General features: G+C 47.6%; 1 protein-coding gene across 7 annotated transcripts in view; it reads left to right on the top strand.

Annotated features, from left to right (window-relative positions):
• Positions 1–19,018, top strand: part of SASH1 (SAM and SH3 domain containing 1) — a 300,314-nt gene that overhangs the window by 210,376 nt on the left and 70,920 nt on the right. For all 7 annotated transcript variants that reach the window (XM_070506937.1, XM_070506946.1, XM_070506940.1 and 4 more), the window contains one exon: positions 18,435–18,475. In XM_070506937.1, the coding sequence (XP_070363038.1) occupies positions 18,435–18,475 (41 nt within the window). The remainder of the gene's footprint in view (positions 1–18,434; positions 18,476–19,018) is intronic.

Raw genomic sequence — 19,018 nt, forward strand, 5'->3', positions numbered from 1 at the left:
ACTTCTATAACGTTTTCTTTGGTTTCTCTCTTTCTCATCTTCACTGCTCCAAATGAGACCCTCAATGCTCTTTTCATGAAAGAGCGTTCAGGAAATTCCCCCCAGATTTGCCCTCCTAAAGTACAGTGAGGCCACACCACACGGAGGGGTTGCTGAGAGGTCCCCTCCACGGCACCTGGAAATTAGGGCCCCCGCAGGTTCTCACCTTGGTAAACAAAATCTGCCCAGTGGAGCCCTGGCCCCTCTTGGTCGCTGCATCTCCCGGTCTCCCAGTCACAGGACCAGCCCAGCTCCACTGGATGCTCTTTATTTCCCAGATGCCTCCTGGGCTGTCTGGAGTTCGTGCCTTGAAAGCATTTCCTTCCTCCAAGTCCTAGCTTAGGGACAGCCTCTCCGTGAAGCCTTTCTCAGTCCCTTCGCTGGCTGTATTATTTTCCTCTTTTGAAACCCACTAGCATTTGGCGTGGATCTAAGTTTCTTTACGTGCTGTAACAGAGACCATCGTTGTCATCGTCAGCATCATCATAACATCACTTCTTGGGTTATTTCTGTGTATTGGACACTGTGCTAATCACTTTTTACTGTATTTTAGCATTTGTCAGGAACTCACTGAGGTATGTACTATTTTTGAGAATAATTAGCTTGCCTAAGGTCGCAGACTAGACACACACATTCTGAGCCAGTCTGAGTGCCATTATAGCCTGGGGGGTCAAGACACCTGCCTGAGACCAGACTTTCTGGGTTCCAATCCAGGTTTGTTGTCACCAGCTCTGCAATTTTTGGTGAGTTATTTAACTTTTGTGTCTGCAGTTTCCACAGCTATAGGATGAGGATGGTCATCATAGCGCTTCCCTCACTTCGTAAGCCATCGAGCACCTAAAAAGTACTCTAATCTTGTCTCTTATCATCGCCTCTCGTGTCTGGCCCAAGTTCATGCCCTTTCCTGTGGCTCTGGCCACGTGCATACTTTTCTAACCCCGCCTGGCCTGGCATGATCAGGCGCTCCTTGAGGCTAAAAGCTCGCTCTGTTCCTCTCTTTGGATTTTCTTCAGCGTCCAGAAGAAGTGCTCATTAAATACTTACATTGGATTCATCGAATGCCCCCAGTTCTTTGAAAGAAGGCTAAAACCGGATTGTCCCCAGGACTGGAAACAGCAGGTCTCACCCGTTACCCACATGTTACCAGCGTCCCCCTAAACTGATAGCAGTGTAATAAGAGTAAGTGCTTTCTGCCTGTGAATATTAACATGAAAAGGACACTTGTTAAAAACATTTTAAAAAGCAGGTAGTGGAGAGAATAGTAGCTCCCACAAATCCCCAAATCTGTTTCTAAGGCTGTTACCCACTCCCAATTCCATCCTGCAGTCTTGTTCAGTCCCTCAGGTTTTTCTCCTCTGTTAAACAGAAATAACAGACCGCATAATATCTCCAGATAAAGATGTGTTACCAAGAAATACACACAAAATATTAACATTATTTTCAAAATCCTTAAAACTTTTTAAGACTGAAATTTTGTTGGGACAGTGCATTTAGTTTATTTTGTTTTTGGTAATGGCTTTATTGAGATACAAGTCACATACCATACGACTCACCTGTTAAAAGTATACCTTGGTTTTTAATATAGTCACAGATGTTTTCAAGGTTCATCCACGTTCCATCCTTTTCGTTGTATGTACCTGCCACATTTCGTTCATCCATTTATCGACTGATGGATTTAGGGTTGTAATGCTGCTATGAGCATTTGTAAGCAGGTTTTTGTGCGGTCATATTTTCCTGTTTTTTTAAATCGCCTTTGTTAAGATACAGTGCACATGCCATGCAAATCACCCATCTCAAGTCTGCACCCCATATCTTCACAGACGTGTCGCCGTCACTACAGTCAATTTAGAGCATTTTCATCACCTCAAACAGAAGCCTTGTGCCCTTTAGCTGTCACTTCTCCATCTCCTGATGACCCCCAGCCCCAAGCAGCCACTAATCTACTTTCTGTCTGTATAGATTTGTGTATTCTGGACATTTTGTAAATAGAGGGAAAGTGCATTTTTGAAAGAAAATTTGTTGCAGCTCTGTTAAGAGAACTTTGAATGCTACTGTTCTCAGTAGCATTGTATTCAGCCTCCTTGAAATGTGTAAGAAATTGTCTCCTGTAGGTAAATGCTTTCCTAAATGGGACCTCATCCCTCTTCCTTCCAGAGCTCGCTCCTGGGGGCTGGGCTTGAGGACAGGGCATCCGGCTTCATCCCTTTGAGGCGGCCCTCGGGAAGCCCCTGAGGACAGGGTCTGTGTCTGTGGTCATGTGGCCTTCTCCAGGTGACAAGCTGGGGCTCTCTGTGCTCATTGAAGTGAGCCCGCGGTGTACTCGTTAATCCTCCTTCACAACAGCCCAGGTCCAGTGAGAGCTGCTGATGAGGGCTGCGAGTTTGCTAGGAAATCTAGGTCAAGGCTTGTCCCCTGGAGCTGAGACCAGTGCATCCTGTTTCCCCATCCTGTTTGTGGCAGGGCCGTGCTGTGGGGAGGGGAACACCGATGTTTCCCATGGGGAATGTGCATGTGTTCCCCGGAGTGAGGAAGCTGTGTGGTGGCAGGTCCTTCAGGATAGTTCTCTGGTCGGTGCTGCCCGGTTCAGGTGGACGTGTTCTCGCCGTGTGCCCTCTGTCCTCCCAGGAGAGGGAGGTGGGCTCTCACGGCCTGTTGGAGCAGCACCGCCAAGAGAACCAGAGGTGACTCGGGCTGTCACCGTGTGGTCCTTCGAGCTCATCGGGGTGGGAAGCAGAGATGGAACAGCAAGTGTAGCTTTCAGAAAATAAATGGGCTGCACCGAGAGCCAGGCATCAGCGTGTATAGTATGTATTCTTTGCTTTAATCAGTTTGCTGATAGCCATCTGCCAAGGCTGTGGGCTCCAGGGCAAGGTCACTGTCCAGGGGGCTGGAGCTCTCAGAGTGCTCACCTCTGCGATTGGTCCTCTGGGTTGCATCACCCCTCCGGGTTTCATGGTGACGAGTCTGTCAGGTGCTTGCCCAGAATCCTTCTCACCTGGGCTATCTTTCGTTTTCTGATCCAGTCCAAAGCGTGCCCTGCACCGCCCACTTCTGCATGGACCGTCCACATAGGCTGCTGTGCCATCGCCTGTTGGTGTTGGACAGAATCTGAGCCTGAATTTAAGCTCTTCTCCCTATGGGGTTTAAGTTCTCTGAGCCTCAGGTTCCTAATCGATAAAATGTGCACAGGAAATGCTCTTTCTGGGGGTGGTTGTGTGAAATGCCTAGCACCGTGCCTGGTGTGTGAGGGGTGCTCTCATTTCCCTGGTTCCCTCCCCACTGTGCCCTCTGTAACGCAGGGTGCAGCCCATGGCAGTGGCAGTGGGCCTGTGGTTTTCATCTTCAGTCTCATTAGACAGTACCAGACACAGCTTGTCACTGGCCGCGGCCACTTAACATATGCCATTCCCACATGAGCTTTCCTTTCCCTTCAATGCCCCAAAGCAGAGGAGCTAGGAGACAACAACCGTTGTCACAGAGCCTGTGCGGCCGCGCCGTGCTGAAGTATCCGTTTGTGTGGGCAGATCTGTGTGTGCACACGTGTGTGCTCCATCGCACAGCATATCTGAGGGGCTCGGCATTCCAGAACGCAGGGGCTCGGGGTGGGAGCAGCTGTGCCAGAATTCTCCACCTCAGCTGTTGCCCTCTGAAAACTCTGTTGCCCTTAACTCCGTCTGGTGAGGGAGCCTCCAGCTGACCCGGGCCCAGCATGAGTCCACAGGCGTGGGCTGCAGCCGTCATGGTGGCAGGCCGTGTGCGATTGCTGGGGACAGCCGCTACTGCCAGGGACGATTCAGTATGCGAAGGTGCTCTCTGCTGTTTATTCCCTCTCCTGCAGGAGCGATGAACTGAGCACTGGGCCAGGGAGGAGGATGAGGTGGGAGGGAGGCTGTCAGTAAGTAAATAGCATTCCCATCCTGGCAGGAATAAGGGGAGACCCACATCTACCACTGCTCTGTATAAATCCTCCTGACCAAACTGTAATGTAAATGCTAGCTTGCAGTTAAGGAAGCCAAGGTTTAGAAAGACTCAATGACTTGCCAAGATCAGAATCACAAACTTTTGGCGAGGCCAAGGCGGAATTCAGTCCAGCTCTGTTGATCTGACCCCGGCCGGGCCAGACTCCACCATGAGGAGTATTCGAGGACTGATCCACTTAGGAAAGACCAGCGATGGGCCAGGCAGCTAATGCGGTTTAATTGAATAAACGTTTTTCGCATTTCTGCTGTGTGGGTGAATAGGCTAGGCCCTGTAAGGATGAATAGGATAGGAAGGTCGCCGTCTCTTGGAACCTGAAGAAGACATGACAACATGATATAATGCTACGTGAGTGTGAAACAGAACTGCAGGAGGAGGAACGGTCCACCCCCGGAGGGCAGACGCGGGGCTGTGGACCACATAAATGTTATCAGTCAGTGTTCTGTTGGAGATGCAGATGTTAAGATCACGTTATTCTAGGGTTTTGACCTCATGCTTTGATGGGGCTGGTTCTACAGCCCAGGTGAGTCTATTCCCTCTGTGGCTGATGATACAGCCTGAAGTCAGCAGGACTGGCATTCGGGGCACAAAAGATGCACGAAAGCGGGGCAAGAAGGACAAACTGTCCCCTACAAGGATGGGCTTAGACCCATGTCATCTGTCCCCACTGCCGAGCAAGCCTCCCCCCTTGACCACATGCGGACTGCAGGGGGAGCTGGCGTCCTTCCTCGGGAGCTAAAGCAGCCACAGGCCCGGAACTCGGAGATCCTGAGGGGGACGCTGGCAGGAATGCGAGTGTTGTGGGCCCTGCTGCTGCCCCTGCCACCCAGGGACCCAGGGGACATGTTTCAGCCACCACAGGGCCTCGTGCCCTACGTTGACTTTGAAGCATAGAAAGAAAATGGCTCCTGCTCTCCTTCTGCTTTCTGAATTGCGTGTGGAACAGCTCATGTGGCCCACGCTGACCTGGAACTGTGCAGGGAAGGGAATTCCAGGACACGGAATCCAGCAGGGCTCAGCGCACAGGCTGCCGATCACCACAGGTTCCCAAAGGAGTGAACACCGGAGGGATGACGGGTGGGCTTAGGCAGAAACAGAGGGGAAGGGAATTCCAGGCAGAAGCAAGGGCCTGCGAAGCTGGTGAGCACAGCACCTCAGGGAGGCGGGGCCCAAAGGCCAGCTCAAGGGAGCAGCTCAGGAGTTGACCCTCGTGGGTTTTGTGTGTTAAGGGGACCACTGTCAGTGTGAGGAGGTAAGACTGGGTGCCCCTGGGAGGCAGGAGACCTGTGATAGAGGGGAGAGATCCTGAAGGTCTGAAACTTGCCAGAGCCTTTCTTTGTTAGGCTTCCTCTTTTTAAATTCTTTCATCCACTGGCAAATTCCTTCATCCAGCCCGTAAGGAGCGTCTCCTGCATCCCAGGCACTGGGGATGGATATGAGGTAGTTAAGACTAAACCTGGCCCCCAACCTCTTGTCTAAAAGCTTTGTCTAAATGAAACCTTACACTCAGGATAACACTGGCAAAATATTGGCTGCTTGTTTTCCTGTCTTCTGTATCCTTCTCTGAAAATCTCACTAGTAATCCTGCTTACTAGGTTCGAGGTGTTGTAGTGAAAGATACAAGGCGAGACTGGAGGAGGAAGGATGGGGAGTGTGTTTTCCCGTCTCTGCTGGGTTAACCCAGGGGTTCCGAGCACGTCCATACATCAGAGTTAGCTGGAGAACTTGTTGGAAAGACAGACCCTCGGCCCCGCCCAGGCCTAATAAATTAGCTTCTCCAGATGTGGAACTCGGAGCCTTTAACAAGGTTCCCAGGAGGATCTTAGGCAGCCGGCTTGGTTTTATGAATCTGCCCGAACTCTTTCTTGTCAGTCGGATTGAAGCTGTCTGCTTCTGCTCCACGCCTCAATCACGGGTCGACCTGGGGGCCACTCAGCTGATGCTGATAGAGGTCTTTTCTCGTCCCGAGGATGCTGGCAGTGCTGTCTCGTGTCCAAATCCTCTCCAGCAGGTGCTGGTGCGTCACTTCAGATAAAGCCACAGAATGAGAAGGGAGAAAGAAGAAGCAATCCGAGGGCAAAGTGGGTTCAGTCAGCGGGATGACAAAGTCCAGGGAGCTGCTGGTGGGTGGACCTGTGGAGGGCGCGTGGATGGGACACAGGAGATGTGTGGGAATTTAAAAATGGGATCTGAATGGGGACGGATGTTACCTAGACTTATTGTGCCGACGATTTCGCAATAGAAACAAATATGGAGTCATTATGTTGTATGGTTGAAACTAGCATAATGTTGTGTGTCAATTATACCTCAATTAAAAAAAAGAGACCTGAGAAGACAGGAAAGCTCAAGCTCCCATTTTTTTAGTATTTATGACATCTAAAAAATGTCGATGGGCGTGTCTGAAGGAATTAAAAGTGAAAAAAACAAAAGAAAGGCTGACGTGGTTATGGCAGTGGTCGCCGTGGAAAGGACCCAATCCTTCATGCTGCCCGCCAGGAGAAGTAGGGCTGGCAGGCGGCTCCCACAGTCCTGTCCTGGAGAGTGGCTGGTCACTGTGCGTCCAGCACATGACCAGCGAGGCGAGGAAAGCCCTCCACGCCCACAGCTCCTCCGACTTGACTTTGGCCTCCAGAGGCGGCTTCACCGACTCCTTGCTCCCCTGAGAGCAGCTGATGGAAGAAAGGCTGGCAGCCCTGGCCGCCACGTCCCTCCCTGGGTTCCTCTGTGTCCAGACGGCACAGCGGCCAGCGTGGCCAGCGTGGCTTGGGCGACGGTGAATGGGAGCTGCTGTTTGCTTCCACTGAGAAAGTTCTGACCCGCTTCCGGAGCCATCGCCATGGAAACAGATGAGGAGATAATTGAATGGAGCCTCTTTTTCTCTCATCTCCCCTCTCTCTCCCTTTCCCCAGCCAGAGACTCAAGCTGGTAGGGGCCAGCTCTTTGCTGCCTGGCTTTCCCCGCAGGTCCATGATAAGAAGACCAAAGGCCGGCTTTCCTTACCGTGCCAGCCTCCGCTGGAATAAGTTACCCCACGTGCACCCTGTACCAGTCGGAGTGGCAGTCCATCTTCAACCCCGTTCTGGGGCTGGAGCCAGCGTCATGCAGACTGATAAGCAGGTGGCTTTCCAGAGGCACAGGCAGGTGCTTCCCCATTGATCCAGCCGGCCTCAAATCTCAGCCACATTTCCTTGCAGAAAAGCCTTTCTTGGACCAAATATTTATTACACAGACGCAATAAATTTTAAAGGGGAAATAGAAGGAAGGAGTAATTTTGCTCCATTTCCAGAATAAGTAGCCATCGTTAAAAAAGGCAAACAAAGCTACTTATAGTGTTTTCCTCATTTTATAAAAACTAGCTTTTCTGGTGAAAACAATGTGCTAAAATCCTGTTTTAGTTTCTTTTGCTTTTGACAGTCTATTAGTAATTTTTAAGATACAGAGATGGAAATAAAGTTTAAAATTCACATCGAAGCCGTAAAAGGAAGGTGTTAGTTTTTACTGGTTATACCACAACCAGAATGAACAGAAGGAGGAGTTCAAGACTTCATTTTTTTAACACCTTAATTTGTGTGCCTGTTGAGGAAACATCTAAAGAACTTGACCTGGGGCTGCTGACTCCAGTGGCAAAGTCACAAACTTAAGTTGTACTTTCAGTGCCAATAATTAGAGAAAATGCACGCCCTGTTGGCTTTGGGCTCACGGCGTGGTGCCTGGCCCTGTGAATCCAGTAAGGACCTTGCCTTCGTGGATCTGGTGTTTTAGCTGCAAGAACATTGGTCTGCGTGTCAAAGCTGAGTTTAAGCCCCAGCTCCGGACCTGCCATTGGACGGGTCACTTCCGGGAACCCTCTAGGCCCCAGGCTCTTCATCTGTATAACGGAGCTAGTTCTTTTCGGGGGCCCTGTAAGCCTGAAATACGAGCAGATGGTATGAACGTGCTTGATCAACCCAGACCAAAGCTTTATAGAAATTGGTCATTTTTACTTCTTAACCACTGAAACGGTTAGGATTATATTCAGTTGTGTGTAACTGAAACCTGATTACTGCACTACTAAGGCCAATGGGAGCATTTTTTTCACATAGCAAAGAGTCTGAGATGGATGTTCCAAGACTGGTACAGCTCGATGAATTGTTTCCTCTCTGCCACCATTCTCAGTGTGTGACTTTCTTCCTTATGATAAAATGACGACTGTTTGGGTATTGTGTCCATGTTTCGGGCAGGATCCAAGGGAAACAGTAAAGGGAAAAAAAACCCATGAAAACTGAGTCAGTTCTCTCATTATGAAAATAGTAGGTTTCCCAGAAACACCCCCCGTAAAGTTCCAGTTATATCTTCTCGGGCAGATGCTGACACTCGGCCTCTGCCAGCTGCAAGGGAGCGTGGGGAGGCGAGTGTTTTAACAGGGTACACTGCCACTCAGACAAAGTCGGGGTTCTTTTGGTAGGAAAGAAGATGAGTGTGGATATTGAAATGGGAGTCAACTGGCCTTGCCTGCTGTTACTACTCACTCAACCATTCGTATCTTGCAGGATATCAGTGTAATCTACCCAATTATGTTGTAAAGCATGTGTCCATGTCCCTCATCAAGCCGTACAGGGCTTCGTTATCTGTTCCAGACAAGAAATCATCGCTGGATGTTTTTATATGAGACTGATCAGGGACTCATGGCCTTTTTTAATGGACTTACATGCAAAATAGTATTATATACCCTCTAGTGTGTGATGGGGATATTCTGAAGATTAGTTACCAGCTTTGAAGGAATAGGGGAGGCATTTATCACTTCTCAGTGCTGAGATGTATGCTTATATTTTCAGTAGATCTGTGAGCATCAAAGCTGGCATCCATACAGCAAGTTTTTACCAACTTAGTTCAGACCCACAGAGGCCACAAATGAAGAATAATGTGGCCCCAGTGGAAAAGAGAAAACCCACTGAGAGGTTCTTGTAAGCCTTGGAGGATGACTCTGTGCCATCCCAGATTGATTCTCCCTGAAGATGGGCGTGTTCGGCTCTGCACTTATGCACTTTGTAGACTCCTGGCCTGAGTGACTTGTGGCCAGACACAGCCAGGTTGTGGTCCTGCATTGTGGAGAGGTGGCTTTCGGCTACTTTTCAGGCATGAAACTCGTCAACTTCTGCCTGCGTACTGCATCGTTAGCTTTCGGTACAAGTCACCAGTTGGTGAATGAAAGGACACAAATCTCTTTCAATGCACCTTTGTGAAGGATTTTCAAATTCAGCAGAAGCGGAGCCTGTTCTTGGCCTGGAGGGCTTGTTGGCCACCCCTGAGGTGCCAGAGAACCAACCCCTTCCATGTGGAGAAACTGAAGGGCGCTTTGAGAAGAACTAAGAGAGACTTTCCTCCACAGGGGGAGCGTGTTGAAGGAAAAGGCAGGAATCATAATTGCTAGCTTTTTGTTGCTGTGGCTTAGCTTGTGCAGGCATGTTCTAAATACCATATAAGTCAAAACTCACTGAAACCTATAGAAAACTTATGTGAGCAGTAATATTGGCTCCATTTTACAGAGCAGGAAACTGAGATGCAGTGGGACGAAGTAACTTGACAGAGTTGCGAGTTAGTAAGTGGGAGAGCTGGGCTGGGAACGCTGCTGGGCAGACTCCACAGCCCACTTGGCGAGCCGTTAGTGCTGAGTGGCTTCCTGAGTGGCGGGCCTTAGGGGAACATTTGCAATGACGTCATTCACGTCCAGATCCCAGTCAGCTGCGCATGCGTCTCTGCGTTGACATCCTGTTCAGTCGTTGGTGCGTGTGTTTTTAGTTCTAAGAAAAACATGAATTGCCTTTAGAAAGTGCAATTGAGAAAGTGAAAGGAATCACTATGTCCATGCTATCTATTTGAGAGGAGTTAAGATTTAAGAAAAAAAGACATGGGCTTGATTTGTGCAGAAAAGATCATGTTTAAGTACGTAATCTTCCATGTACTTAATATACTTTGCAGGGAGACTGAAGGATAGCAAAAATGGTTGTCATTAGAAGTAAAGTCACATGCCTAGGTTGGCCGTGTCTTTCTCTCTGTATTTTTCTGAATAGGATACTCCTTTTGAAACACCTTCTCCAGAAGGAATAGGCTGGCCTACGGTGATTCTGATGGTCATTTTAAACCAAAGATAATATAGAAGAGGGGTGGGGCAGAAAAAAGTTGAAAATGCCAACACTCACAGCTGGACATTTCTAACTTTTTGGATGTCCTTTCAGCACATTTCAAGTGTGAGAATTGTATTTGTGTGGTAAGAGGGCCTCTCCTTATCGGAATTAAAGATTGCATGGCGGTCTTGTTTTGAGACAATATCCGCACTTAATTGCCATTTGTTTTGGAGAGTTAATATTACACGATCATTGGACCCAAACGCTTTCCCATGATATGCGTCCGTATTGAAACGCTACTCAACATCAACAAAAAATTATTTATTGTACACTGTGTTAGACGCAGTAAGCTAAATTGTTATAGTTCTTACTGCTTAAGGAAGATAATAGGATATATGACAATGGGAATAACATTATGCTGAAAAAAATGGATAAAGAGCTTTTGACATGTTCATTCATTGTTTTTTTTAAAAAAATTCTGAGAAAAATATGAATTGCTCGTATAAAGTGCGATTGAGAGAACGAGAGGAATTATGGTGTCCCTCCAAATTATTTGAGGCACGTTAATCTTAAAACAATAGAAAGGAGGAGTCTTGGAGATTTAGAAACTGCTGGAGTCTAGAACAGACGTCATGGGGCAGCGCATGGTGGAACGAGGATGGTGAAATCCTGTGCAGGGACCAAGAACATTCGTCTGTTTGGGGCTGCTCCGGAGAAAGAGGTCACACCTACTGGGAACTTGAAGTGCCGGGCAGTGTGCTGAGCTGTACGTTCATCGTCTCACGTAATTCTCTTAACCCGTCAAGGTGGGCGCAGTTTTATCATCCCTGGTTCACATGAAAAAGAAAACACGGCTTAGATTTGTGGCTGTGCTGTGTCAGGCCACTGCCTCAGATTTGGTACTTCAGACACCTGCCTTGATCATTTATGAAGGTGACCTTGTAACAAAAAGCCAGAAACTACAGCTGGGAATAGACTGAAACGAAAGAAAAAGCCCGTATGGGAAGTGTTTTGACCAGAGTGACGAAACGTCACCAATGTTGTCATTGATACTGAATATTCAGGGGGTTCTAACAATATAACAGATTTTCAGCAATAGAGTTATTTTCAAGCCCAGCTACTGGGTTTGCAAGCTAAATTCTCTCACGTGTGTGAAATCCCGCAGCTATTGGCTGGGAGGGAACGCATCTAGGGTAAAGGAGGAGAGGCGCGGGGGGCACAGAATTAAAGGTGGCGCTCGCTGCCCGCACCTGCCCTACGATGTTGACAGTGAGCATCTCCCACACTGGGGACCCTCTGTGTCTCTGGGGCCTCCTTTTTGTCCTGTCCCTGTGGCTGGGGAAGGGGTGACCCTTGAATTCTTACTGCAGACTGTAGACACCATGAACGGGCTTTTGCTTCGTATTTATTTCTGTTAAATAGAGAAGATAGACTCCTATGATGAAAAATACCTTTCATACCCAACGGATAATAAGAAGTATCAAATTAAGGAATCACCTGTTTTACACAACATGATTTGTCACCAAATATGCAAAACATGAGTCTGAGTAGTTAGTTATATTTAAGAAAGGCATAAAGAAAAAGGAAATACAATGACTAAAAAGCCCCCAACCCTTTTCCTGTCCTCTTCTTCCCCCTGTGCACGTACAACTCAATAGCCCAGATGTCTCTTTCTTTTTTCTACAACTTGAAGAAGATGCTACTGGCTTTGGGGACTGCCTTGGCAGGCCTGGGATGATGCCGGAAAAGACCCAGACACAGCAGAAGCCCTGATTCAAAATTCAGCAGGAAAGAAGCTCATGGGGAAATGTATTTCCGGAGACTCAAGATAAAGGAACCTTAAAAATCTCTTAAGTGTAGGTTTTCCAGTAACATATAACACATGTTCCTTTCCTAGAAATCAGATTTTATAGCAGTGTTTCGTATTTTTTTGTTCGGTTATAATCAAATTTCTGGACAGTCTATCAAAACAAAGGCACGAAGTCTCTTTCAGGCATTCCTTTGTGCTTGGGCATTCGTTCCCCTTTCCTGGTTGCCAGACCAAGTGTGTAACAACGAGATAGAGTTGTCTTTGCCTGGAGGTTGCTTAGACTATTCGCGTATAAATAGACATAAGGAGAAAAATGCGTTGGAGCTAAATTATGTGGCCTCCTTGCCTTCGACAATCAGACAAGAAGATCGTGCAACGGCAACACAAGCAAATGCTGAAAAGAGTTTTTGAATAAACCCATCGACCGTGTTCAGATTTGGTGTTGAAAACATGCCCTGTCTTCACAAGTTCTTCTGAGCATCATTCCAGTCACTTATTCAAGAACAAGGCCAGTGTGTGAGATAACAGGCATTTCTGTTACGTAAATGAGAAACCGTATGGGTGAAGCAGACGAGGCGTTGGACGCAGAGTCAGAGGTACGGCTTCTAAACCCCGGGATGTCCCTGCCCGCCGCGTGTCCTTAGGCAAGGTGGAATTCTCCGCAGACGGGAAGCGTTTCATTTTCACCTGTTAGTTTCTCTTTCTCTGTGGCCTTATGAGGGTCTCTGCTGTGAAGCAGCCAACTCAATAGAAAAGAAAACAGGGCAACCTGGAATTTACCCTGGATGGCCTTTGAGGCAGCAGTGTGACTTGTGGAAAATCGATTTTAATATCATTCTAGCCAAAAACGTAAAAGTGTAGTCTCCTGGTTTTCCTTCTCCCCACTGACTGCTCCTCTTGGGTCCATTGCCTGCTTCATCTTCTTTTCCTGACCCCCCCAAAAATTGGATTGCTCCTGAGCTCCGTCTTCCTACAGCTTCTCTTCATTGTGTTCAGTTGGTCTCCTAGCTTGAAATATGCAAGTGACTTCCAAGTTCTTAATCTCCGGTCCTCTCTGACTCCCCTGGACTCTGACGTAGCCAGCTCTCTCCTTCAAATCTCCCCAGGATGTTCCGTAACACCTCAGACGTAGCACGGCCAGCGTAGACCTTTTACTTTCCATCCTCTCCCTACCCAGAATTCCTCATTTGAGGGATTGCATGTCATGTCAGCTCATCGTTTAGGTCTCTGCTCAACTGTCACCTCTTCAGAGAGGCTTTCTCTGTCCATGTCGTCTGAAATTCTCCCCAGTTCTTGATCCACATCCCCCCCAGCTTCTCTCCTCCCACATCCCAGCTGCAGAGAGAGACCCTACCTGTCATGGTTACGCTCCATCCTGAGAGGGACCTTACCTGTCATGGTTACGCTCCATCCTGAGAGGGACCTTACCTGTCATGGTTACCCTCCATCCTGAGAGGGACCTTACCTGTCATGGTTACGCTCCATCCTGAGAGGGACCTTACCTGTCATGGTTACCCTCCATCCTGAGAGGGACCTTACCTGTCATGGTTACGCTCCATCCTGAGAGGGACTTTACCTGTCATGGTTACCCTCCATCCTGAGAGGGACCTTACCTGTCATGGTTACCCTCCATCCTGAGAGGGACCTTACCTGTCATGGTTACGCTCCATCCTGAGAGGGACCTTACCTGTCATGGTTACCCTCCATCCTGAGAGGGACCTTACCTGTCATGGTTACGCTCCATCCTGAGAGGGACCTTACCTGTCATGGTTACCCTCCATCCTGAGAGGGACCTTACCTGTCATGGTTACGCTCCATCCTGAGAGGGACCCTACCTGTCATGGTTACCCTCCATCCTGAGAGGGACTTTACCTGTCATGGTTACCCTCCATCCTGAGAGGGACTTTACCTGTCATGGTTACGCTCCATCCTGAGAGGGACCTTACCTGTCATGGTTACCCTCCATCCTAAGTGCCTCAGAGGAGGCCAGACTCATCATGGGAGCCGAATAAGTGTTTATCAGAGGAAGAAAGAATGACTGAAAATGAAGGGGCGAAGCAATTTAACAAAGAATTCGCTAAAGACTGAGATAGGACAAAAGGAGTTAGTTTAAGGTCTGGGGATGCTGTTCATTAAACTGGGGTTTGGATCTAATTTATAAATTCCTTATGAATTTTCTGAAGTGCATTTCGCCTTCAGAGAGGGCTAAAGTAGCTTAAGGATCTTGAGGAAAAATGTTTACACCCAAGCAGTTTCAGGGTCTGATAGTTATTGATGAAAAGGTACTTCGTAAGATTGAGTTCAGAGACTTTAAATGCACAATGATGAGTATTAAATGCTTAGATTTTCCGTGCGCAGTGGAATGTTAATTACTGCTTCTTAGTCGTGGAAATGCGGGAGGAAGGTCCCCTCCTTTTCACCTTGTTGACAGTGAGGGTGGTGGGCAGAAAAGGGCTGACAACCCCGCATCCCGCTCCGCCGACGTCAGGCCTGCAGCGTCTGGCTCGAAGAAGGATGTGTCACCCAGAGGCCTCATTGGGACTGACTTCTGAGCTGTAGTTTCTTCCACCAGGAGATCAGTAAAAATGACCCCTTCCACCTGCTGCCATCCAAATTTGGAATTCGGTTGCTCCTGCTGGATGAATTTTATAATCAGCCTCAAGGAGAAAGAAGATGGCATTTCACGTCCCTGCTCTGCCAGCTCCTGTTTGCAGCAACAGTTCACTGCATCCAAATTAAACTTCATGTGGTGTCATTTTCCCCCTTTGTAAATTGGTGAGTTGGGGAGCCTTGTGCCTATGAAACACTGGCTTGCTATTTTTTGGCCGGTATCTAGATTGAGAACTTGTGAAATTTTAAAAATAAAAGCCCCGTTGGCCACAGCAAGATGAATAAAGAAACTACAGTGCCATCTGCTGGCACCCTAGGGAAATGCAAGCGATGACTGGGAGCTGCACCTCTTACGTAACGAAAACTCAAAAGTGCAAATCTGAGGATAAATTATTGCACATGTGTGATTATTTGAAGAAAGGAGAAAAGATGATGAAAAAAGTTTGAAGCCAGCATTTTATAGAGGAAATACATTTATATATATATATATTTTTTTTTTTTTTTAAAGATTTTATCTTTTCCTTTTTCTCCCCAAAGCCCCCCGGTACATAGTTGTATATTCTTCGTTGTGGGTCCTTCTAGTTGTGGCATGTGGGACGCTGCCTCAGCGTGGTTTGATGAGCAGTGTCATGTCCGCGCCCAGGATTCGAACCAACGAAACACTGGGCCGCCTGCAGCGGAGCGCGGGAACTTAACCACTCGGCCACGGGGCCAGCCCAAATACATTTATATTTTGTGATATCTCTGTAATCGCAAAGAATTTACCTTTTTCTGCAGTGTGGGTCCTGGAGTATTTTTATGGTATTGGACATTCCCATTTGGCAGAATGAATGAAAAATGGGTTGGAAAAATCGAAACGAGTCAGACACACATTGAAAAGACAACAGGGCCGGTGGTCCGGGATGCCTGGGTCTAGCTCCTTGCTGGCCTGTAACTGGCCGTGGAAACTTAGGCCCCTTGTGTGACTTCTGGACACCATAGTTTCCTGTAAAATTGGCATTGGATTAAATGGTGGGTAAAATTCCTAACAACTCGATAAGGTGTATTATTCTAAATCAGCAAAGGACTAAAATAAGTAATGTTTCTTTTGACCGTTTCCCCATGAAAGTATTTCTTTTAGAAAAAGTAAAAGTTCACATGCGTAGTTTTGGTTTCTTCCGTAGTTAAGTGGTTGATCCAGAGCTAGGAAGACTTGATATGTTTCATCCTTAGCAATTAGGTCAAGACTGTCCTTGTCCTTAGCATGAGTTTAAAAATAAACGCGCTTCCTTCGCTGTGAGCGGTCATCTGCAGAAAGCTTGGTGACCGTGCTGGTGGGTCACGGCCAGTAGGAGTAAGGCAGACCCATGCTTATTACCATGGCTGTGAGCTGAAAATGCAGCAGAGGAAAATTTAAAAAGCAAAATTTAAGAATCCAAACCTTAGTTTAGATATTATTTGTGAAGGATTTTCTGCCTTAATCCCCAGCCAACTAGCCACCTCCCCAGGCTGCTGCCTGCTGCCGTTTTCTCTGCCCGTACTTCTGTGGCCCTGAGCTCCTTGCGTGGGCTGCTGCTCCTCCTCCTCTTCCTCTTCCTCCCCCCGCCCCCTCCCTTCCCTTTCCTCCTCCTGCTGTTGCTCCTTCTTTGCGTGGACTTCGTTGTTCCTGTTTGTAGCCCACCCTCAGTCGTGAGTCCCATCTCTTCGTAATTATCCACGTGCTTTACTCATAATAGCATTCGATACATTTTTTTTTTTAAAGATTTTATTTTTCCTTTTTCTCCCAAAGCCCCCAGGGTACATAGTTGTATATCTTTTAGTTGTAGGTGCTTCCAGTTGCGGTATGTGGGACGCCGCCTCAGCATGGCTTGATGAGCGGTGCCATGTCCGCGCCCAGGATTCAAACTAGCGAAACCCTGGGCCGGCGAAGTGGAGCGCATGAACCTAACCACTCCACCAGCGGGCCAGCCCCCTCGATACATTTTTGCTGAATGAATTAGAACTTGAAATGGCTGTTTCATAGAAGTCTTTCAAGGAAGTAGACGTTTCGACATTTTCATTTTTGCGTGGGTAGGAGAGAGCAGAACTGATCCTAGAAGCTACCTCTTGGCTAAATTTGATGATGAGGTGAATTTCCTTACATTTTCTGTGTTCACTGCATGGTAGTGAGGGGCGATAACCAGACTTCAGATCTGCCTCTTGTCCTCAGCAACTGAGACATCTCCCCTGTTTCCTGTTCTTAACTCCCCCTCTGTCCCTTCCTTGACACTGGAGGTCTGTCAGATTGTTTGCTGGTCAAAACAGTTGTCTTCTGTGGACGTGAGGTATGAAGGTGCTTGGAGGGCTGGGCCTTCGAGTCTCAGATGGCAGCCAGCAGCCAGCTAGCATCAGTGCAGCTGTAATGGCGGGGGATGGCCTGTCAAAGGTGGCTGTGCATGCGAGAAAGCCCCTTCCCCTTCTCTCTGGTCACCTTAAGCTTTAAAGTTTTTATTTTTTTTCCTTTTTCTCCCCAAAGCCCCCGGTACGTAGTTGTATATTCTTAGTTGTGGGTCCTTCGAGATGTGGCATGTGGGATGCCACCTCAGCATGGCTCGATAAGCGGTGCCATGTCCGCACCCAGGATTCGAACCGACGAAACACTGGGCCACCTGCAGCAGAGCGCGTGAATTTAACCACTCGGCCACGGGGCTGGCCCCCCACCTTAAGCTTTAGAGGTCCTTTTCACCTGCGAGGTAGGCAGAACATCACTGTTAAGTGATTCGAAAGTTCTGCTTCTCTTCCTCTGATGTTTTCTGTGTAACTCAGTTCTGGCCTCCCGGCCTATCTTCCCACGTGTTCTCTCACTAAAGAGGGTTTTGGCAGATGCCTCCTCCATCCTCCTTGGCAGATGACCTTGTAGTGAAGGTTCAGGTGTCACCTCCCTGGGGATTTGTGCTTCTCTTCTGCTGTGGGTTCCTTCTTCCTGGTTTTCCTTGTCAGCAAGCCCGTGGACCCTGAACTTGCCCTGTAGGCTCTGGACCCGCCTAATAATGATTATGCTCCACATTCTGCTCTTCCCTTCTGGAGAGAACCAGTTTTAACTTTCTTGGGTTTCCCTGCCTTCTTACTCTTAAGTTATATCCGTATTTTCTGGAGAGGAAATGCTTCATGAACTGGTGCGGGGCCCTGTTCACATTGCAGGTTGTTTGGGTCCATCTGGATCAGCAGTCACAAATGCAGCCAGAGTAGGGTAGGGTGTGGGCCAAATCTGGTGCCTGGACACGTATGGATTAACTTGGACATATTTTTGGAAACACTGAATTATTTGCCATCACTTACAAATGTAGCACTCTCATAAAAAGATGCAGGTTCCTGGCCTTTCTTCGAACATTGGAAGATCTAGCAGAATGGACGGTGCGCTTGCCAATTGGCAGACACCAGCCGGAGGAGCTACATCCTGGCTGCCCTCTGTTTGGGGGGCATCTCCTGTTGCTCGTGGTCTCCCCTTATTTCTTCAAAGCTGACCACTTTGCTCAATCTGCTGGCCGGAGTGGCATTTGTGGTGCTGGGTCTGTATTTTCATTATTATTTGCCTTCTCTTTCCCACTCACACAAGAAACTTACCAATGGCAGGAACGCAAGGTGTAGTTAATCGTTCACAGAAATGGAAGGTACTTCAGCGATCGCAGTGAAGTCCGTTCCTTTCATTTAATAGAGACCCTGAAGTGAGTCTTTAATAAATGTTGACAAATGACACGCGAGTGTGTTTCTAGCAAGGCAGCAGATGGCCGGAGAAGGCCGTTCGTAAATATCCTATAAAAATTTACCTGGCTCCGCGAAGTCGTGTCGAGACCGGGTCGTACTAGTTAGGTGGATTTTCAGTTTTCAAATGAAGGCAAAGCTCCCTGGTAATCAGACTCGTTTTTCTTTTCTAGGAATCCTCTTCATAAGTCAAACTCAGAAGACGGCTCTGTCGGTCAGTACCACTTTGCTTGGTTTAACTGTTTGAAATGATTTTCTTTCACTACTTTATAGCACATATAAATGTGTGAAAATACAAAAACCACAAAGCATCCTTCTACTCAGAAATAAACACTAAGATTTTGATGTACAGCTTCCCTCTCTTTTTTTTCTGTATTTGTGTGAAAACATAATTGGGGTCATATTCTGCATATTTTAATTAATTTTTTCCACTTGAATATGTTCCGAGCATTTTCCCATGTGACTGAGTATTCTCTACAGTAGAATTCTTAAGCCTGCATGATATCCTGCCGTATTGGACGTGCCATAATTTAATCAACCAGTCTCTTCTTTGCTGGACATTTGTTTCGTTTTTTGTTTTTTTTTAAGATGGGCACCTGAGCTAACAACTGTTGCCAATCTTCGTTTTTTGGTTTTGGGGTTTTTTTTTCCCCTGCTTTTTCTCCTCAAATTCCCCCAGTATATAGTTGTATATTTTAGTTGTGGGTCCTTCTAGTTGTGGCATGTGGGACGCTGCCTCAGCATTGCCTGACGAGCG

Source organism: Equus asinus, chromosome 1, assembly GCF_041296235.1.
Source record: "Equus asinus isolate D_3611 breed Donkey chromosome 1, EquAss-T2T_v2, whole genome shotgun sequence".
In the NCBI taxonomy this organism is placed as follows: Eukaryota; Metazoa; Chordata; class Mammalia; order Perissodactyla; family Equidae; genus Equus; species Equus asinus.